We start from the raw sequence: 23,856 nt of genomic DNA, 5'->3' as shown, positions 1-23,856 counted from the left end.
TGGGTCCCACCCCATAGCGACCCCACTATGGGTCCTGCATCTCCTATGGGTCCCACCCCATAGAGACCCCCCTATGGGTCCCACCCCATAGAGACCCCCCTATGGGTCCCACCCCATAGTGACCCCCTATGGGTCCCCCCTCACCGCTGCCCTCCAGGGGGTAGGCAAAGGACACCAGGACCCCAAACTCCACTGGTTCCCCATAGCCTGGAACCCGAAGCAGCGTCCGGCCAGAGAGCTCGCGCTTGTCTACCTATAGACAGCACAGGGACCCATAGAGACACATAGAGACCATAGAGACACATAGAGACACATAGAGACACATAGAGACACATAGAGACACATAGAGACCATAGAGACACATAGAGACACATAGAGACCATAGAGACACATAGAGACACATAGAGACACATAGAGACACATAGAGACCATAGAGACACATAGAGACACATAGAGACACATAGAGACACATAGAGACACATAGAGACACATAGAGACACATAGAGACCATAGAGACACATAGAGACACATAGAGACCATAGAGACCATAGAGACACATAGAGACACATAGAGACCATAGAGACACATAGAGACACATAGAGACACATAGAGACACATAGAGACACATAGAGACCCATAGAGACACATAGAGACACATAGAGACACATAGAGACACATAGAGACACATAGAGACCATAGAGACACATAGAGACCCATAGAGACCATAGAGACCATAGAGACCCATAGAGACACATAGAGACACATAGAGACCCATAGAGACACATAGAGACACATAGAGACACATAGAGACACATAGAGACACATAGAGACCATAGAGACCCATAGAGACACATAGAGACACATAGAGACCCATAGAGACACATAGAGACACATAGAGACACATAGAGACACATAGAGACACATAGAGACACATAGAGACACATAGAGACCATAGAGACCCATAGAGACCCATAGAGACACATAGAGACACATAGAGACCCATAGAGACACATAGAGACCCATAGAGACACATAGAGACCCATAGAGACACATAGAGACACATAGAGACACATAGAGACACATAGAGACACATAGAGACCATAGAGACCCATAGAGACCCATAGAGACACATAGAGACACATAGAGACACATAGAGACCCATAGAGACCCATAGAGACACATAGAGACCATAGAGACACATAGAGACACATAGAGACCATAGAGACCATAGAGACACATAGAGACACATAGAGACACATAGAGACACATAGAGACACATAGAGACCCATAGAGACATATAGAGACACATAGAGACCATAGAGACACATAGAGACACATAGAGACCATAGAGACACATAGAGACACATAGAGACACATAGAGACACATAGAGACCCATAGAGACCATAGAGACACATAGAGACACATAGAGACCATAGAGACCATAGAGACACATAGAGACCATAGAGACACATAGAGACCCATAGAGACACATAGAGACCCATAGAGACACATAGAGACACATAGAGACCATAGAGACACATAGAGACACATAGAGACCATAGAGACCATAGAGACACATAGAGACCCATAGAGACCATAGAGACACATAGGGACCCATAGAGACCCATAGAGACACATAGAGACACATAGAGACACATAGAGACCCATAGAGACCCATAGAGACCCATAGAGACCATAGAGACCATAGAGACCATAGAGACCATAGAGACACATAGAGACACATAGAGACACATAGAGACACATAGAGACCCATAGAGACCCATAGAGACACATAGAGACCATAGAGACACATAGAGACACATAGAGACACATAGAGACACATAGAGACCCATAGAGACCCATAGAGACCCATAGAGACACATAGAGACCCATAGAGACACATAGAGACCATAGAGACCATAGAGACACATAGAGACACAGAGACACATAGAGACACATAGAGACCATAGAGACCATAGAGACACATAGAGACACATAGAGACACATAGAGACCCATAGAGACCCATAGAGACCCATAGAGACACATAGAGACCATAGAGACCATAGAGACACATAGAGACACATAGAGACACATAGAGACACATAGAGACACATAGAGACACATAGAGACCATAGAGACCCATAGAGACACATAGAGACCCATAGAGACACATAGAGACACAGAGACACATAGAGACACATAGAGACCATAGAGACACATAGAGACACATAGAGACACATAGAGACCCATAGAGACCCATAGAGACCCATAGAGACACATAGAGACCATAGAGACCATAGAGACACATAGAGACACATAGAGACACATAGAGACACATAGAGACCATAGAGACCCATAGAGACACATAGAGACCATAGAGACACATAGAGACACATAGAGACCCATAGAGACCCATAGAGACCATAGAGACACATAGAGACACATAGAGACCATAGAGACCATAGAGACCATAGAGACCCATAGAGACACATAGAGACCATAGAGACACATAGAGATGCATAGAGACCCATAGAGCCCCATAGCACCCGTAGCGCCCCATAGCACCCGTAGCACCCATAGCGCCCCATAGCGCCCCATAGCACCCATAGCGCCCCATAGCACCCCATAGCGCCCCATAGAGCCCCATAGAGTCCCATAGCGCCCCACAGCGCCCCAGAGCCCCATAGAGCCCCATAGCCCCATAGCGCCCCACAGCACCCCATAGCACCCATAGCGCCCCACAGCGCCCCATAGCACCCCATAGAGCCCCATAGAGCCCCATAGAGCCCCATAGAGCCCCATAGCACCCCATAGAGCCCCATAGTCCCATAGCACCCCACAGCGCCCCATAGAGCCGCATAGCACCCATAGCACCCCATAGCGCCCCATAGAGCCCCATAGCGCCCAATAGCACCCCATAACGCCCCATAGAGCCCCATAGAGTCCCATAGCGCCCCACAGCGCCCCATAGAGCCCCATAGCCCCATAGCACCCATAGAGCCCCATAGAGCCCCATAGCACCCATAGCGCCCCATAGCACCCATAGAGCCCCATAGCACCCATAGCGCCCCATAGAGACCCATAGCACCCATAGCGCCCCATAGAGCCCCATAGCACCCATAGCACCCCATAGCACCCATAGAGCCCCATAGAGCCCCATAGAGCCCCATAGCACCCCATAGCACCCATAGAGCCCCATAGAGCCCCATAGAGCCCCATAGAGCCCCATAGTGCCCCATAGAGCCCCATAGCACCCATAGCGCCCCACAGTGCCCTATAGCACCCCATAGAGCCCCATAGCACCCATAGCGCCCCATAGAGCCCCATAGCACCCGTAGCGCCCCATAGCACCCGTAGCACCCATAGCGCCCCATAGCGCCCCATAGCACCCATAGCGCCCCATAGCACCCCATAGCGCCCCATAGAGCCCCATAGCACCCGTAGCGCCCCATAGCACCCGTAGCACCCATAGCGCCCCATAGCGCCCCATAGCACCCATAGCGCCCCATAGCACCCCATAGCGCCCCATAGAGCCCCATAGCACCCCATAGCGCCCCATAGAGCCCCATAGCGCCCCATAGAGCCCCATAGCGCCAGTGTTACCTCGATGTCGGAGATGGCCGAGCGCAGGGCACAGCTCCAGTGCACCATGCGGGTGCTGCGGTAGATGAGCCCCTGGTCATGGAGCCGCACGAAGGCCTCACACACAGCGCGGCTCATCTTCTGTGGGGCACAGGGGTCAGGGCCCATAGAGACCATAGAGACACATAGAGACACATAGAGACCATAGAGACACATAGAGACACATAGAGACCATAGAGACCATAGAGACACATAGAGACCCATAGAGACACATAGAGACACATAGAGACCATAGAGACCATAGAGACCCATAGAGACACATAGAGACACATAGAGACACATAGAGACACATAGAGACACATAGAGACACATAGAGACCATAGAGACACATAGAGACACATAGAGACCCATAGAGACACATAGAGACACATAGAGACCATAGAGACCATAGAGACCCATAGAGACACATAGAGACACATAGAGACACATAGAGACACATAGAGACACATAGAGACACATAGAGACCATAGAGACACATAGAGACACATAGAGACCCATAGAGACACATAGAGACACATAGAGACCATAGAGACACATAGAGACACATAGAGACCCATAGAGACACATAGAGACACATAGAGACACATAGAGACCATAGAGACACATAGAGACACATAGAGACCATAGAGACACATAGAGACACATAGAGACACATAGAGACACATAGAGACCATAGAGACACATAGAGACACATAGAGACATATAGAGACACATAGAGACACATAGAGACACATAGAGACACATAGAGACACATAGAGACACAGAGACACATAGAGACCCATAGAGACACATAGAGACACATAGAGACACATAGAGACACATAGAGACACATAGAGACCCATAGAGACACATAGAGACACATAGAGACACAGAGACACATAGAGACCCATAGAAACACATAGAGACACATAGAGACACATAGAGACCATAGAGACCATAGAGACACATAGAGACCATAGAGACCATAGAGACACATAGAGACACATAGAGACCATAGAGACCATAGAGACACATAGAGACACATAGAGACCCATAGAGACACATAGAGACACATAGAGACACATAGAGACACATAGAGACACATAGAGAGACATAAAGACACATAGAGACACATAGAGACACATAGAGACCATAGAGACCCATAGAGACACATAGAGACCCATAGAGACACATAGAGACACATAGAGACACATAGAGACACATAGAGACACATAGAGACACATAGAGAGACATAAAGACACATAGAGACACATAGAGACACATAGAGACCATAGAGACCCATAGAGACACATAGAGACCCATAGAGACACATAGAGACACATAGAGACACATAGAGACACATAGAGACCCATAGAGACACATAGAGACCCATAGAGACACATAGAGACACATAGAGACACATAGAGACACATAGAGACACCCCGCAGACACAGATCCACCTTCCAGCCCCATAGACCCACATTGCCCCATAGAAACCCCCCAGCCCCATAGAGACCCCCCAGCCCCATAGACCCACATTGCCCCATAGAGATCCCCCAGCCCCATAGAGACCCCCCAGCCCCATAGACCCACATCGCCCCATAGAGACCCCCCAGCCCCATAGACCCACATTGCCCCATAGAAACCCCCCAGCCCCATAGAGACCCCCCAGCCCCATAGACCCACATTGCCCCATAGAAACCCCCCAGCCCCATAGAGACCCCCCAGCCCCATAGACCCACATTGCCCCATAGAAACCCCCCAGCCCCATAGAGACCCCCCAGCCCCATAGAGACCCCCAAGCCCCATAGACCCACATTGCCCCATAGAAACCCCCCAGCCCCATAGACCCACATTGCCCCATAGAGACCCCCCAGCCCCATAGACCCACATTGCCCCATAGAGACCCCCAAGCCCCATAGACCCACATTGCCCCATAGACCCACATTGCCCCATAGAAACCCCCCAGCCCCATAGACCCACATTGCCCCATAGAGACCCCCCAGCCCCATAGACCCACATTGCCCCATAGAGACCCCCCAGCCCCATAGAGACCCCCCAGCCCCATAGACCCACATTGCCCCATAGAAACCCCCCAGCCCCATAGAGACCCCCCAGCCCCATAGAAACCCCCCAGCCCCATAGAGACCCCCCAGCCCCATAGAAACCCCCCAGCCCCATAGACCCACACTGCCCCATAGACCCACACTGCCCCATAGAAACCCCCCAGCCCCATAGAGACCCCCCAGCCCCATAGAGACCCCCCAGCCCCATAGACCCACATTGCCCCATAGAAACCCCCCAGCCCCATAGACCCACAATGCCCCATAGAAACCCCCCAGCCCCATAGAGACCCCCCAGCCCCATAGAGACCCCCCAGCCCCATAGACCCACAATGCCCCATAGAGACCCCCCAGCCCCATAGAGACCCCCCAGCCCCATAGACCCACAATGCCCCATAGAGACCCCCCAGCCCCATAGAGACCCCCCAGTCCCATAGACCCACATTGCCCCATAGAAACCCCCCAGCCCCATAGAAACCCCCCAGCCCCATAGATACCCCCCAGCCCCATAGAGACCCCCCAGTCCCATAGACCCACATTGCCCCATAGAGACCCCCCAGCCCCATAGAGACCCCCCAGCCCCATAGAGACCCCCCAGTCCCATAGACCCACATTGCCCCATAGAGACCCCCAAGCCCCATAGAGACCCCCCAGCCCCATAGAGACCCCCCAGCCCCATAGACCCACACTGCCCCATAGAGACCCCCCAGCCCCATAGACCCACATTGCCCCATAGAGACCCCCCAGCCCCATAGACCCACATTGCCCCATAGAAACCCCCCAGCCCCATAGACCCACATTGCCCCATAGAGACCCCCCAGCCCCATAGACCCACACTGCCCCATAGAAACCCCCCAGCCCCATAGACCCACATTGCCTCATAGAGACCCCCCAGCCCCATAGACCCACATTGCCCCATAGAGACCCCCCAGCCCCATAGACCCACATTGCCCCATAGAAACCCCCCAGCCCCATAGATACCCCCCAGCCCCATAGAGACCCCCCAGTCCCATAGACCCACATTGCCCCATAGAGACCCCCCAGCCCCATAGAGACCCCCCAGCCCCATAGACCCACATTGCCCCATAGAAACCCCCCAGCCCCATAGATACCCCCCAGCCCCATAGAGACCCCCCAGTCCCATAGACCCACATTGCCCCATAGAGACCCCCCAGCCCCATAGAGACCCCCCAGCCCCATAGAGACCCCCCAGTCCCATAGACCCACATTGCCCCATAGAGACCCCCAAGCCCCATAGAGACCCCCCAGCCCCATAGAGACCCCCCAGCCCCATAGACCCACACTGCCCCATAGAGACCCCCCAGCCCCATAGACCCACATTGCCCCATAGAGACCCCCCAGCCCCATAGACCCACATTGCCCCATAGAAACCCCCCAGCCCCATAGACCCACATTGCCCCATAGAGACCCCCCAGCCCCATAGACCCACACTGCCCCATAGAAACCCCCCAGCCCCATAGACCCACATTGCCTCATAGAGACCCCCCAGCCCCATAGACCCACATTGCCCCATAGAGACCCCCCAGCCCCATAGACCCACATTGCCCCATAGAAACCCCCCAGCCCCATAGAGACCCCCCAGCCCCATAGACCCACATTGCCCCATAGAAACCCCCCAGGCCCATAGAGACCCCCCAGCCCCATAGACCCACATTGCCCCATAGAAACCCCCCAGCCCCATAGAGACCCCCCAGCCCCATAGACCCACATTGCCCCATAGAGACCCCCCAGCCCCATAGAGACCCCCCAGCCCCATAGAGACCCCCCAGCCCCATAGAGACCCCCCAGCCCCATAGATCTCACAGGGTCCATGGTGAAACAGGCTCGATCCCAGTCCATGGAGGCCCCCAACTGCCGGAGCTGCTGATAGATGCGGTCGCCCTTCCTGTGCCAGGGGGCAGCCATGGGGCAGATGTGGGGCTGGGGGCACTATGGGGCTGGGGCTGCCTGTAGGGGGCTCTAGGGCACTATAAGCATTGGCTATAGGGCAGCCATGGGGCAGTGCTATGGATCAGACCATGGGTTGCTATAGAGCAGCAATGGCTCTCTATGGGTTGCTATAGGGCAGCAATGGGGCAGCAATGGGTCGCTATGGGGCAGCAATGGGTCTCTATGGGTGTCTATGGGGCAGCAATGGGGCAGCAATGGGTCACTATAGGGCAGCAATGGGGCAGCAATGGCTCTCTATAGGGCAGCAATGGGGCTCTATGGGTCTCTATGGGGCAGCAATGGGGCAGCAATGGGTCTCTATAGGTCTCTATGGGGCAGCAATGGGTCTCTATGGGTCTCTATAGGTCTCTATGGGTGTCTATGGGTCTCTATGGGGCAGCAATGGGTCACTATAGGTCTCTATGGGGCAGCAATGGGGCAGCAATGGGTCTCTATGGGGCAGCAATGGGTCTCTATGGGTCTCTATGGGGCAGCAATGGGTCTCTATGTGTCTCTATAGGGCAGCAATGGGTCTCTATGGGTCTCTATAGGGCAGCAATGGGTCACTATGTGTCTCTATAGGGCAGCAATGGGTCTCTATGTGTCTCTATGGGGCAGCAATGGGGCAGCAATGGGTCTCTATGGGTCTCTATGGGGCAGCAATGGGTCTCTATGGGGCAGCAATGGGTCTCTATGTGTCTCTATGGGGCAGCAATGGGTCTCTATGGGGCAGCAATGGGTCACTATAGGTCTCTATGGGGCAGCAATGGGTCTCTATGTGTCTCTATGGGGCAGCAATGGGTCTCTATGGGGCAGCAATGGGTCTCTATAGGGCAGCAATGGCTCTCTATGGGTCACAATAGGGCAGCAATGGGTCTCTATGGGGCAGCAATGGGTCTCTATGGGTCTCTATAGGGCAGCTATAGGTCAGCTATAGGTCCCTATAGGTCAATACTCACTCCTGCTTCCAGGCCCACACCTCCTGCAGGAACCTCTCCCGTCCCAGCTGGTGCCTGGTGAGCTGCTGCTGGCGCCAGAGCCGGCGCTCGACCACCACCTGGGTGGCGATGCCAGCGTGGTCACAGCCTGGGTTCCATAGGGTGGTCAGCCCCCGCATGCGGTGCCTAGGGGAGATATGGGGCAGCTATGGGGCAGCTATGGGGCAGCTATGGGGCAGCTATGGGGCAGCTATGGGGCAGCTATGGGGCAGCTATGGGGCAGCTATGGGGTGTGCTATGGGGCAGCTATGGGGCAGCTATGGGGCAGCTATGGGGCAGCTATGGGGTGTGCTATGGGGCAGCTATGGGGTGTGCTATGGGGTGTGCTATGGGGCAGCTATGGGGTGTGCTATGGGGTGTGCTATGGGGGGTGCTATGGGGGGTGCTATGGGGTGTGCTATGGGGTGTGCTATGGGGCAGCTATGGGGTGTGCTATGGGGTGTGCTATGGGGCAGCTATGGGGTGTGCTATGGGGCGCTATGGTCACAGCCTGGGTTCCAGAGCGTGGTCAGCCCCCGCATGCGGTGCCTAGGGGAGATATGGGGCAGCTATGGGGCAGCTATGGGGCACGCTATGGGGTGCGCTATGGGGTGTGCTATGGGGTGTGCTATGGGGTGTGCTATGGGTGTGCTATGGGGTGTGCTATGGGGTGTGCTATGGGGTGTGCTATGGGGCGCTATGGTCACAGCCTGGGTTCCATAGGGTGGTCAGCCCCCGCATGCGGTGCCTAGGGGAGATATGGGGCAGCTATGGGGCAGCTATGGGGCACGCTATGGGGTGCGCTATGGGGTGTGCTATGGGGTGTGCTATGGGGCAGCTATGGGGCAGCTATGGGGCAGCTATGGGGTGTGCTATGGGGCACACTATGGTCACAGCCTGGGTTCCATAGGGTGGTCAGCCCCCGCATGCGGTGCCTAGGGGAGATATGGGGCAGCTATGGGGCAGCTATGGGGCAGCTATGGGGTGTGCTATGGGGTGTGCTATGGGGCAGCTATGGGGCAGCTATGGGGCAGCTATGGGGTGTGCTATGGGGTGTGCTATGGGGCAGCTATGGGGCACACTATGGGGCGCTATGGGGCACACTATGGGGCGCTATGGGGCACACTATGGGGCAGCTATGGGGCACACTATGGGGCAGCTATGGGGCACACTATGGGGCGCTATGGGGCACACTATGGGGCGCTATGGGGCACACTATGGGGCAGCTATGGGGCGCTATGGGGCACACTATGGGGCGCTATGGGGCACACTATGGGGCAGCTATGGGGCGCTATGGGGCACACTATGGGGTGCTATGGGGCACGCTATGGGGCACACTATGGGGTGCTATGGGGCACACTATGGGGCGCTATGGGGCACCTATGGGGCGCTATGGGGCAGCTATGGGGCGCACTATGGGGCGCTATGGGGCACACTATGGGGCAGTATGGAGCCCGCTATGGGGCGCTATGGGGTGCGCTATGGGGTGTGCTATGGGGTGTGCTATGGGGTGTGCTATGGGGTGTGCTATGGGGGGTGCTATGGGGCGCTATGGTCACAGCCTGGGTTCCAGAGCGTGGTCAGCCCCCGCATGCGGTGCCTATGGGACATGGAGCTATGGGGTGTGCTATGGGGCAGCTATGGGGCAGCTATGGGGCAGCTATGGGGCAGCTATGGGTCACACTATGGGGGGTGCTATGGGGTGTGCTATGGGGTGTGCTATGGGGTGTGCTATGGGGTGTGCTATGGGGCAGCTATGGGGTGTGCTATGGGGTGTGCTATGGGGGGTGCTATGGGGCGCTATGGTCACAGCCTGGGTTCCAGAGCGTGGTCAGCCCCCGCATGCGGTGCCTATGGGAGATATGGGGCAGCTATGGGGCAGCTATGGGGCAGCTATGGGGCAGCTATGGGGCAGCTATGGGGCAGCTATGGGGTGTGCTATGGGGCGCTATGGTCACAGCCTGGGTTCCATAGGGTGGTCAGCCCCCGCATGCGCTGCCTATGGGAGATATGGGGCAGCTATGGGGCAGCTATGGGGCACACTATGGGGCGCTATGGGGCACAGTATGGGGCGCTATGGGGCACGCTATGGGGCGCTATGGGGCACACTATGGGGCGCTATGGGGCACACTATGGGGCGCTATGGGGCACACTATGGGGCGCTATGGGGCACACTATGGGGCACTATGGGGCACACTATGGGGCGCTATGGGGCACACTATGGGGCGCTATGGGGCACACTATGGGGCGCTATGGGGCACGCTATGTGGTACACTATGGGGCACTATGGGGCACACTATGGGGTGCTATGGGGGGTGCTATGGGGCCCACTATGGGGCAGTATGGAGCCCGCTATGGGGCGCTATGGGGGGTGCTATGGGGGGTGCTATGGGGGGTGCTATGGGGTGTGCTATGGGGTGTGCTATGGGGTGTGCTATGGGGTGTGCTATGGGGCGCTATGGTCACAGCCTGGGTTCCAGAGCGTGGTCAGCCCCCGCATGCGGTGCCTATGGGGGATATGGGGCAGCTATGGGGCAGCTATGGGGCAGCTATGGGGCGCTATGGGGCACGCTATGGGGCGCTATGGGGCACGCTATGGGGCAGCTATGGGGCGCTATGGTCACAGCCTGGGTTCCAGAGCGTGGTCAGCCCCCGCATGCGGTGCCTATGGGACATGGAGCTATGGGGTGTGCTATGGGGCAGCTATGGGGCACGCTATGGGGCGCTATGGGGCACACTATGGGGCGCTATGGGGCACGCTATGGGGCGCTATGGGGCACGCTATGGGGCACACTATGGGGCGCTATGGGCCACACTATGGGGCGCTATGGGGCACGCTATGGGGCACGCTATGGGGCGCTATGGGGCACACTATGGGGCAGCTATGGGGCACGCTATGGGGCGCTATGGGGCACGCTATGGGGCACACTATGGGGCACTATGGGGCACACTATGGGGCAGCTATGGGGCACACTATGGGGCGCTATGGGGCACACTATGGGGCGCTATGGGGCACGCTATGGGGCAGCTATGGGGCACACTATGGGGCAGCTATGGGGCACACTATGGGGCAGCTATGGGGCAGCTATGGGGCACACTATGGGGCACACTATGGGGCGCTATGGGGCACACTATGGGGCGCTATGGGGCACACTATGGGGCAGCTATGGGGCACACTATGGGGCGCTATGGTCACAGCCTGGGTTCCAGAGCGTGGTCAGCCCCCGCATGCGCTGCCTATGGGAGATATGGGGTGTGCTATGGGGTGTGCTATGGGGTGTGCTATGGGGTGTGCTATGGGGCAGCTATGGGGTGTGCTATGGGGCAGCTATGGGGTGTGCTATGGGGCAGCTATGGGGCAGCTATGGGGTGTGCTATGGGGTGTGCTATGGGGTGTGCTATGGGGTGTGCTATGGGGCGCTATGGTCACAGCCTGGGTTCCAGAGCGTGGTCAGCCCCCGCATGCGGTGCCTATGGGAGATATGGGGCAGCTATGGGGCAGCTATGGGGCAGCTATGGGGCAGCTATGGGGCACACTATGGGGCACACTATGGGGCGCTATGGGGCAGCTATGGGGTGTGCTATGGGGCACACTATGGGGCGCTATGGGGCACACTATGGGGCGCTATGGGGCACACTATGGGGTGCTATGGGGCAGCTATGTGGCACACTATGGGGCGCTATGCGGCACACTATGGGGCGCTATGGGGCAGCTATGGGGCAGCTATGGGGCAGCTATGGGGCACACTATGGGGCGTTATGGGGCACACTATGGGGTGCTATGGGGCACACTATGGGGCACACTATGGGGCGTTATGGGGCACACTATGGGGCGCTATGGGGCACGCTATGGGGCGCTATGGGGCACACTATGGGGCGTTATGGGGCACACTATGGGGCGCTATGGGGGGTGCTATGGGGTGTGCTATGGGGTGTGCTATGGGGCAGCTATGGGGTGTGCTATCGGGTGTGCTATGGGGCAGCTATGGGGTGTGCTATGGGGTGTGCTATAGGGTGTGCTATGGGGTGTGCTATGGGGCAGCTATGGGGCAGCTATGGGGTGTGCTATGGGGTGTGCTATGGGGCAGCTATGGGGCAGCTATGGGGTGTGCTATGGGGTGTGCTATGGGGTGTGCTATGGGGCAGCTATGGGGTGTGCTATGGGGCGCTATGGTCACAGCCTGGGTTCCAGAGCGTGGTCAGCCCCCGCATGCGGTGCCTATGGGAGATATGGGGCAGCTATGGGGCAGCTATGGGGCAGCTATGGGGCAGCTATGGGGCACACTATGGGGCGCTATGGGTCACACTATGGGGTGCTATGGGTCACACTATGGGGCGCTATGGGGCACGCTATGGGGCACACTATGGGGCGCTATGGGGCACACTATGGGGCGCTATGGGGCACGCTATGGGGCACACTATGGGGCACTATGGGGCACACTATGGGGCGCTATGGGGCACGCTATGGGGTACACTATGGGGCACTATGGGGCACACTATGGGGTGCTATGGGGGGTGCTATGGGGCCCACTATGGGGCAGTATGGAGCCCGCTATGGGGCGCTATGGGGTGCGCTATGGGGTGTGCTATGGGGTGCTATGGGGTGTGCTATGGGGGGTGCTATGGGGTGTGCTATGGGGGGTGCTATGGGGTGTGCTATGGGGGGTGCTATGGGGTGTGCTATGGGGTGTGCTATGGGGTGTGCTATGGGTGTGCTATGGGGTGTGCTATGGGGCAGCTATGGGGGGTGCTATGGGGTGTGCTATGGGGTGTGCTATGGGGTGTGCTATGGGGGGTGCTATGGGGTGTGCTATGGGGTGTGCTATGGGGTGTGCTATGGGGCGCTATGGTCACAGCCTGGGTTCCATAGGGTGGTCAGCCCCCGCATGCGGTGCCTATGGGACATGGAGCTATGGGGCAGCTATGGGGCAGCTATGGGGCACCTATGGGGTGTGCTATGGGGTGTGCTATGGGGGGTGCTATGGGGTGTGCTATGGGGGGTGCTATGGGGTGTGCTATGGGGCAGCTATGGGGTGTGCTATGGGGTGTGCTATGGGGTGTGCTATGGGGTGTGCTATGGGGTGTGCTATGGGGTGTGCTATGGGGCGCTATGGTCACAGCCTGGGTTCCAGAGCGTGGTCAGCCCCCGCATGCAGTGCCTGCCAGACACCGACATGGGGGGATATGGGGGGTTCTATGGGGCGCTATGGGGCCTGCTATGGAGCCCCCTATGGGGTGCTATGGGGCTCACTATGGGGCCCACTATGGGGCGCTATAGGGCGCGCTATGGGGCACTATGGGGTGCACTATGGGGCACTATGGGGTGCACTATGAAGCCCGCTATGGGGCGCTATGGGGCGCTATGGGGTGCGTTATGGGGCGCTATGGGGTGCACTATGAAGCCCGCTATGGGGTGCTATGGGGCACTATGGGGTGCGTTATGGGGCACTATGGGGTGCACTATGAAGCCCGCTATGGGGCGCTATGGGGTGCGTTATGGGGCGCTATGGGGCTCACTATGGGGCGCTGTGGGGTGCGCTATGGGGCTCACTATGGGGCTCACTATGGGGTGCGCTATGGGGCTCACTATGGGGTGCGCTATGGGGCTCACTATGGGGTGCTATGGGATGCACTATGGGGCACTATGGGGCTCACTACGGGTCGCTATGGGGCTCACTATGGGGCTCACTATGGTGTGCACTATGGGGCCCACTATGGGGTGCTATGGGATGCACTATGGGGTGCTATGGGATGCACTATGGGGTGCACTATGGGGCACTATGGGGCTCACTATGGGATGCACTATGGGGCACTATGGGATGCACTATGGGATGCACTATGGGATGCACTATGGGGCACTATGGGGCTCACTATGGGATGCACTATGGGGCACTATGGGGCTCACTATGGGGCGCTATGTGATGCACTATGGGATGCACTATGGGGCGCGCTATGGGGCGCGCTATGGGGCGCGCTATGGGGCTCACTATGGGTCGCTATGTGATGCACTATGGGGCGCGCTATGGGGCTCACTATGGGTCGCTATGGGGCTCTATGGGGCGCTATGGGGCTCACTATGGGGCACACTATGGGTCACTATGGGGCTCACTATGGGGCTCACTATGGGGCACGCTATGGGTCGCTATGGGTCTCACCAGCGCGTGAGGCTGTCCTGGATGGCGCTGGTCAGTGCATGGCCCAGGTGCAGAACTCCAGTGACGTTGGGGGGGGGGACACACATCATGAACACCCCCCGAGGGTTGGGCTCCGACACACGGGACCTCTGGGGCAGCAGGACCCACATCAGCCCCATAGACCCATAGAGGGACCCATAGACACACATCAGACCCATAGACACACATCAGACCCATAGACACACATCAGCCCCATAGACACACATGAGACCCATAGACACACAGCAGGACCCACATCAGCCCCATAGACACACATCAGCCCCATAGACACACATCAGCCCCATAGACACACATCAGACCCATAGACACACATCAGCCCCATAGACACACATCAGCCCCATAGACACACATCAGCCCCATAGACACACATCAGACCCATAGACACACATCAGCCCCATAGACACACATCAGACCCATAGACACACATCAGACCCACAGCAGACCCATAGACCCACATCAGACCCATAGACACACATCAGACCCATAGACACACATCAGCCCCATAGACACACATCAGACCCATAGACACACATCAGACCCATAGACACACATCAGCCCCATAGACACACATCAGACCCATAGACACACATCAGCCCCATAGACACACATCAGCCCCATAGATACACATCAGCCCCATAGACACACAGCAGACCCATAGACACACATGAGACCCATAGACACACATCAGCCCCATAGACACACAGCAGGACCCATAGACACACATCAGACCCATAGACACACAGCAGGACCCATAGACACACAGAGGGACCCATAGACACACATCAGCCCCATAGACACACATCAGACCCATAGACACACATCAGACCCATAGACACACATCAGACCCATAGACACACAGCAGACCCATAGACACACATCAGACCCATAGACACACATCAGACCCATAGACCCACATCAGACCCATAGACACACATCAGACCCACAGCAGACCCATAGACCCACATCAGACCCATAGACACACAGCAGGACCCACAGACCCACATCAGACCCATAGACACACATCAGACCCATAGACCCACAGCAGGACCCACATCAGACCCATAGACCCACATCAGACCCACAGACCCACAGCAGGACCCACATCAGCCCCATAGACCCACAGCAGGACCCACACCAGCCCCATAGACCCACAGCAGGACCCACATCAGACCCACAGACCCACAGAGGGACCCACAGCAGGACCCACATCAGACCCACAGACCCACATCAGACCCACAGACCCACATCAGCCCCACACCAGCCCCATAGCTCACCCCATAGCTCACCCCATAGCTCAGCCCCATAGCTCAGCCCCATAGCTCACGCCATAGCTCAGCCCCACAGCTCAGCCCCACACCAGCCCCATAGCTCAGCCCCATAGCTCAGCCCCACATCTCACCCCATAGCTCAGCCCCATAGCTCAGCCCCATAGCTCACCCCATAGCTCAGCCCCATAGCTCAGCCCCACAGCTCACCCCATAGCTCAGCCCCACATCTCACCCCATAGCTCAGCCCCATAGCTCAGCCCCACACCAGCCCCACATCTCACCCCACATCTCACCCCATAGCTCATCCCATAGCTCAGCCCCACATCTCACCCCATAGCTCAGCCCCACAGCTCAGCCCCACATCTCACCCCATAGCTCACCCCATAGCTCACCCCACATCTCACCCCATAGCTCACCCCATAGCTCAGCCCCATAGCTCACCCCATAGCTCTGCCCCACATCTCACCCCATAGCTCAGCCCCATAGCTCAGCCCCACATCTCACCCCATAGCCCAGCCCCATAGCTCACCCCATAGCTCTGCCCCACATCTCACCCCATAGCTCACCCCATAGCTCACCCCATAGCTCAGCCCCACACCAGCCCCATAGCTCAGCCCCACAGCTCACCCCATAGCTCACCCCATAGCTCACCCCATAGCTCACCCCACATCTCACCCCATAGCTCAGCCCCACACCAGCCCCATAGCTCAGCCCCACATCTCACCCCATAGCTCACCCCACAGCTCACCCCACATCTCACCCCATAGCTCAGCCCCACATCTCACCCCATAGCTCAGCCCCACATCTCACCCCATAGCTCAGCCCCATAGCTCAGCCCCATAGCTCAGCCCCACATCTCACCCCATAGCTCAGCCCCATAGCTCACCCCATAGCTCAGCCCCACATCTCACCCCATAGCTCACCCCATAGCTCAGCCCCACAGCTCACCCCATAGCTCAGCCCCACAGCTCACCCCATAGCTCAGCCCCATAGCTCAGCCCCACATCTCACCCCATAGCTCAGCCCCACATCTCACCCCATAGCTCAGCCCCACATCTCACCCCATAGCTCAGCCCCACATCTCACCCCATAGCTCAGCCCCACATCTCACCCCATAGCTCAGCCCCATAGCTCACCCCATAGCTCACCCCACAGCTCAGCCCCACAGCTCACCCCACATCTCACCCCACAGCTCACCCCATAGCTCAGCCCCCATAGCTCAGCCCCACATCTCACCCCATAGCTCACCCCATAGCTCAGCCCCACATCTCACCCCATAGCTCACCCCACATCTCACCCCATAGCTCAGCCCCATAGCTCAGCCCCACATCTCACCCCATAGCTCACCCCACATCTCACCCCATAGCTCACCCCATAGCTCAGCCCCACATCTCACCCCATAGCTCACCCCACATCTCACCCCATAGCTCACCCCATAGCTCACCCCACATCTCACCCCACATCTCACCCCATAGCTCACCCCACATCTCACCCCATAGCTCACCCCACATCTCACCCCATAGCTCACCCCACATCTCACCCCATAGCTCAGCCCCATAGCTCAGCCCATAGCTCACCCCATAGCTCAGCCCCATAGCTCAGCCCCACATCTCACCCCACATCTCACCCCATAGCTCAGCCCCATAGCTCAGCCCATAGCTCACCCCATAGCTCAGCCCCATAGCTCAGCCCCACATCTCACCCCATAGCTCACCCCATAGCTCAGCCCCATAGCTCCAGCCCCACATCTCACCCCATAGCTCAGCCCCATAGCTCAGCCCCATAGCTCAGCCCCATAGCTCAGCCCATAGCTCAGCCCCACATCTCACCCCATAGCTCAGCCCCATAGCTCAGCCCCACACCAGCCCCATAGCTCAGCCCCACATCTCACCCCACAGCTCACCCCATAGCTCAGCCCCATAGCTCAGCCCCACACCAGCCCCATAGCTCAGCCCCACATCTCACCCCATAGCTCAGCCCCACATCTCACCCCATAGCTCAGCCCCATAGCTCAGCCCCACACCAGCCCCATAGCTCAGCCCCACATCTCACCCCACATCTCACCCCATAGCTCACCCCATAGCTCACCCCATAGCTCAGCCCCATAGCTCAGCCCCACATCTCACCCCATAGCTCACCCCATAGCTCAGCCCCACATCTCACCCCATAGCTCAGCCCATAGCTCAGCCCCATAGCTCAGCCCCACATCTCACCCCATAGCTCAGCCCCACATCTCACCCCATAGCTCACCCCATAGCTCACCCCATAGCTCAGCCCCATAGCTCAGCCCCATAGCTCAGCCCCACATCTCACCCCATAGCTCAGCCCCACAGCTCAGCCCCACATCTCACCCCATAGCTCACCCCATAGCTCAGCCCCACATCTCACCCCATAGCTCAGCCCCACAGCTCAGCCCCACATCTCACCCCATAGCTCAGCCCCACATCTCACCCCACAGCTCACCCCATAGCTCAGCCCCACATCTCACCCCATAGCTCACCCCACATCTCACCCCCATAGCTCAGCCCCACATCTCACCCCATAGCTCACCCCATAGCTCACCCCCACAGCTCACCCCATAGCTCACCCCATAGCTCACCCCATAGCTCACCCCATAGCTCAGCCCCATAGCTCAGCCCCACATCTCACCCCATAGCTCACCCCATAGCTCAGCCCCACATCTCACCCCATAGCTCAGCCCATAGCTCACCCCATAGCTCACCCCATAGCTCAGCCCCACATCTCACCCCATAGCTCAGCCCCATAGCTCAGCCCCATAGCTCAGCCCCACATCTCACCCCATAGCTCAGCCCCACATCTCACCCCATAGCTCACCCCATAGCTCACCCCATAGCTCAGCCCCATAGCTCAGCCCCATAGCTCAGCCCCACATCTCACCCCATAGCTCAGCCCCACAGCTCAGCCCCACATCTCACCCCATAGCTCACCCCATAGCTCAGCCCCACATCTCACCCCATAGCTCACCCCACATCTCACCCCATAGCTCAGCCCCACATCTCACCCCATAGCTCACCCCATAGCTCACCCCACAGCTCACCCCATAGCTCACCCCATAGCTCACCCCATAGCTCACCCCATAGCTCTGCCCCATAGCTCACCCCACATCTCACCCCATAGCTCACCCCATAGCTCAGCCCCACATCTCACCCCATAGCTCTGCCCCATAGCTCACCCCACATCTCACCCCACAGCTCACCCCATAGCTCAGCCCCATAGCTCACCCCACATCTCACCCCATAGCTCACCCCATAGCTCACCCCATAGCTCACCCCATAGCTCAGCCCCACATCTCACCCCACATCTCACCCCATAGCTCAGCCCCACATCTCACCCCACATCTCACCCCACATCTCACCCCATAGCTGCCCCACATCTCACCCCATAGCTCAGCCCCATAGCTCAGCCCCACATCTCACCCCATAGCTCAGCCCCATAGCTCAGCCCCACATCTCACCCCATAGCTCAGCCCCATAGCTCAGCCCCACATCTCACCCCATAGCTCAGCCCCATAGCCCAGCCCCACATCTCACCCCATAGCTCACCCCATAGCTCAGCCCCACATCTCACCCCATAGCTCTGCCCCATAGCTCACCCCACATCTCACCCCACAGCTCACCCCATAGCTCAGCCCCATAGCTCACCCCACATCTCACCCCATAGCTCACCCCATAGCTCACCCCATAGCTCAGCCCCACATCTCACCCCACATCTCACCCCATAGCTCAGCCCCACATCTCACCCCACATCTCACCCCACATCTCACCCCATAGCTGCCCCACATCTCACCCCATAGCTCAGCCCCATAGCTCAGCCCCACATCTCACCCCATAGCTCAGCCCCATAGCTCAGCCCCACATCTCACCCCATAGCTCAGGCCCCATAGCCCAGCCCCACATCTCACCCCATAGCTCACCCCATAGCTCAGCCCCACATCTCACCCCATAGCTCTGCCCCATAGCTCACCCCACATCTCACCCCACATCTCACCCCATAGCTCAGCCCCATAGCTCACCCCACATCTCACCCCATAGCTCACCCCATAGCTCACCCCATAGCTCAGCCCCACATCTCACCCCACATCTCACCCCACATCTCACCCCATAGCTGCCCCACATCTCACCCCATAGCTCAGCCCCATAGCTCAGCCCCACATCTCACCCCATAGCTCAGCCCCATAGCTCAGCCCCACATCTCACCCCATAGCTCAGCCCCATAGCTCAGCCCCACATCTCACCCCATAGCTCACCCCATAGCTCAGCCCCACATCTCACCCCATAGCTCAGCCCCATAGCTCAGCCCCATAGCTCACCCCATAGCTCAGCCCCATAGCCCAGCCCCACATCTCACCCCATAGCTCAGCCCCACATCTCACCCCATAGCTCTGCCCCACATCTCACCCCACATCTCACCCCATAGCTCACCCCATAGCTCAGCCCCATAGCCCAGCCCCACATCTCACCCCATAGCTCTGCCCCACATCTCACCCCATAGCTCACCCCATAGCTCACCCCATAGCTCAGCCCCACATCTCACCCCATAGCTCAGCCCCACATCTCACCCCATAGCTCAGCCCCATAGCTCAGCCCCACATCTCACCCCATAGCTCACCCCATAGCTCAGCCCCACATCTCACCCCATAGCTCACCCCATAGCTCACCCCATAGCCCAGCCCCATAGCCCAGCCCCATAGCTGCCCCACATCTCACCCCATAGCTCAGCCCCATAGCTCAGCCCCACATCTCACCCCACATCTCACCCCACATCTCACCCCACATCTCACCCCACATCTCACCCCATAGCTCACCCCATAGCTCAGCCCCACATCTCACCCCATAGCTCTGCCCCATAGCTCACCCCACATCTCACCCCACAGCTCACCCCATAGCTCAGCCCCATAGCTCACCCCACATCTCACCCCATAGCTCACCCCATAGCTCACCCCATAGCTGCCCCACATCTCACCCCATACTCCGGCTTGAAGAACCCCTGCTGCTCCCACCAGCTGTACCAAGAGGCCTCCACATACCTGGGGCTGTAGGACGGGGGCAGCGGCACCGACACGTCTGGGGGATTATGGGATGTAATGGGGTATTATGGGATGTAATGGGGTATTATGGGATATAGGATATTATGGGATATAGGGTATTATGGGATATAGGGTATTATGGGATATGGGGTATTATGGGATATGGGATATTATGGGATATAGGGTATTATGGGATATAGGATATTATGGGATATAGAATATTATGGGATATAGGATATTATGGGATATAGGGTATTATGGGATATAGAATATTATGGGATATAGAATATTATGGGATATAGGATATTATGGGATATAGGGTATTATGGGATATAGGATATTATGGGATATATTATGGGATATAGGATATTATGGGATGTGGGGTATTATGGGATATGGGATATTATGGGATATAGGATATTATGGGATATGGGGTATTATGGGATATAGGATATTATGGGATATGGGGTATTATGGGATATAGGATATTATGGGATATGGGGTATTATGGGATATAGAATATTATGGGATATGGGGTATTATGGGATATAGGATATTATGGGATATGGGGTATTATGGGATATAGGATATTATGGGATATAGGATATCATGGGATATAGGATATTATGGGATATAGGATATTATGGGATATAGGATATCATGGGATATAGGATATTATGGGATATAGGATATTATGGGCTATAGGGTATTATGGGATATAGGGTATTATGGGATATGGGATATTATGGGATGTGGGACTCGGCTGCCCCCCCCTTACCTTTCTTCTGCCCCGGGGGGGTCTCCAGGTCATAGGTCACTACCCCAGGGGGGCGGCGCTGCCGGCGGGTGGGCGGAGCCTGGGAGACCACGTGACTTGTGAGACCCACATGGACCCATAGAGACCCATAGAGACCTGCCAGGGGTCAGGCAATCTATAGGGCTCTATGGTCTCTATGTGTCTCTATGTGTCTCTATGTGTCTCTATGGTCTCTATGGTCTCTATGGGTCTCTATGGGTCTCTATGTGTCTCTATGTGTCTCTATGTGTCTCTATGTGTCTCTATGGTCTCTATGGTCTCTATGTGTCTCTATGGTCTCTATGGGGCTCTATGGTCTCTATGTGTCTCTATGTGTCTCTATGGTCTCTATGGTCTCTATGGGTCTCTATGTGTCTCTATGGGTCTCTATGTGTCTCTATGTGTCTCTATGTGTCTCTATGTGTCTCTATGTGTCTCTATGTGTCTCTATGTGTCTCTATGGGTCTCTATGTGTCTCTATGGTCTCTATGTGTCTCTATGGTCTCTATGTGTCTCTATGTGTCTCTATGGTCTCTATGGGTCTCTATGTGTCTCTATGTGTCTCTATGGTCTCTATGGGTCTCTATGTGTCTCTATGTGTCTCTATGGTCTCTATGTGTCTCTATGTGTCTCTATGTGTCTCTATGGTCTCTATGGGTCTCTATGTGTCTCTATGTGTCTCTATGGTCTCTATGGGTCTCTATGTGTCTCTATGTGTCTCTATGTGTCTCTATGGGTCTCTATGTGTCTCTATGTGTCTCTATGGGTCTCTATGTGTCTCTATGGGTCTCTATGGTCTCTATGTGTCTCTATGTGTCTCTATGGTCTCTATGGGTCTCTATGTGTCTCTATGTGTCTCTATGTGTCTCTATGTGTCTCTATGAGTCTCTATGGTCTCTATGGGTCTCTATGGGTCTCTATGGTCTCTATGGTCTCTATGTGTCTCTATGTGTCTCTATGTGTCTCTATGTGTCTCTATGAGTCTCTATGAGTCTCTATGTGTCTCTATGTCTCTCTATGGGTCTCTATGGTCTCTATGTGTCTCTATGTGTCTCTATGTGTCTCTATGGTCTCTATGTGTCTCTATGGTCTCTATGGTCTCTATGTGTCTCTATGTGTCTCTATGGGTCTCTATGTGTCTCTATGGGTCTCTATGTGTCTCTATGTGTCTCTATGTGTCTCTATGTGTCTCTATGTGTCTCTATGGTCTCTATGGTCTCTATGTGTCTCTATGTGTCTCTATGTGTCTCTATGGTCTCTATGGGTCTCTATGTGTCTCTATGTGTCTCTATGGTCTCTATGTGTCTCTATGTGTCTCTATGTGTCTCTATGTGTCTCTATGTGTCTCTATGTGTCTCTATGGTCTCTATGGTCTCTATGTGTCTCTATGTGTCTCTATGTGTCTCTATGTGTCTCTATGTGTCTCTATGTGTCTCTATGTGTCTCTATGGTCTCTATGTGTCTCTATGTGTCTCTATGTGTCTCTATGTGTCTCTATGTGTCTCTATGGTGTCTATGTGTCTCTATGTGTCTCTATGTGTCTCTATGTGTCTCTATGTGTCTCTATGTCTCTCTATGTGTCTCTATGTGTCTCTATGTCTCTCTATGTGTCTCACCTGTTTCTCCTTCATCTTCTCCTGTTTCTGTTGGAACTTCTCCAGTTTCTCCCTTTTCTTTGCCTCCTTCTTCAGCTGAGCTGCACTCTTGGCTGGGGCTGGAGCTGCCTGCCCCATAGCGGCCTGCCCCATAGCAGCCTGCCCCATAGCGGCCTGCCCCATAGCAGCCTGCCCCATAGCGGCCTGCCCCATAGCAGCCTGCCCCATAGCGGCCTGCCCCATAGCAGCCTGCCCCATAGCATCCTGCCCCATAGCAGCCTGCCCCATAGCATCCTGCCCCATAGCAGCCTGCCCCATAGAGGCCTGCCCCATAGCATCCGGC

The 23,856-nt window shown here is 56.3% G+C and overlaps 1 protein-coding gene across 1 annotated transcript in view; it reads right to left on the bottom strand.

The window, feature by feature from the left end:
- The window catches only part of LOC117437816 (valine--tRNA ligase-like), a 62,647-nt gene extending 39,005 nt beyond the window's left edge, over positions 1 to 23,642 (bottom strand). The window contains exons 1-8 of the mRNA XM_034072460.1: positions 23,535 to 23,642; positions 21,901 to 21,979; positions 21,059 to 21,159; positions 14,769 to 14,896; positions 8,596 to 8,760; positions 7,511 to 7,592; positions 3,606 to 3,725; positions 145 to 253 (exon numbers count right to left, since the gene is read on the bottom strand). Coding sequence (XP_033928351.1) covers positions 145 to 253; positions 3,606 to 3,725; positions 7,511 to 7,592; positions 8,596 to 8,760; positions 14,769 to 14,896; positions 21,059 to 21,159; positions 21,901 to 21,979; positions 23,535 to 23,549 — 799 coding nt within the window. The 5' untranslated portion in view covers positions 23,550 to 23,642. The remainder of the gene's footprint in view (positions 1 to 144; positions 254 to 3,605; positions 3,726 to 7,510; positions 7,593 to 8,595; positions 8,761 to 14,768; positions 14,897 to 21,058; positions 21,160 to 21,900; positions 21,980 to 23,534) is intronic.
- Between the last annotated feature and the right edge of the window lie 214 nt (positions 23,643 to 23,856).

The sequence above is a fragment of the Melopsittacus undulatus genome, chromosome 28, assembly GCF_012275295.1.
Source record: "Melopsittacus undulatus isolate bMelUnd1 chromosome 28, bMelUnd1.mat.Z, whole genome shotgun sequence".
Taxonomy (NCBI): domain Eukaryota; kingdom Metazoa; phylum Chordata; class Aves; order Psittaciformes; family Psittaculidae; genus Melopsittacus; species Melopsittacus undulatus.
Note: the sequence above shows the minus strand (reverse complement) of the source record. Positions and strands in the feature narration are given on the sequence as shown.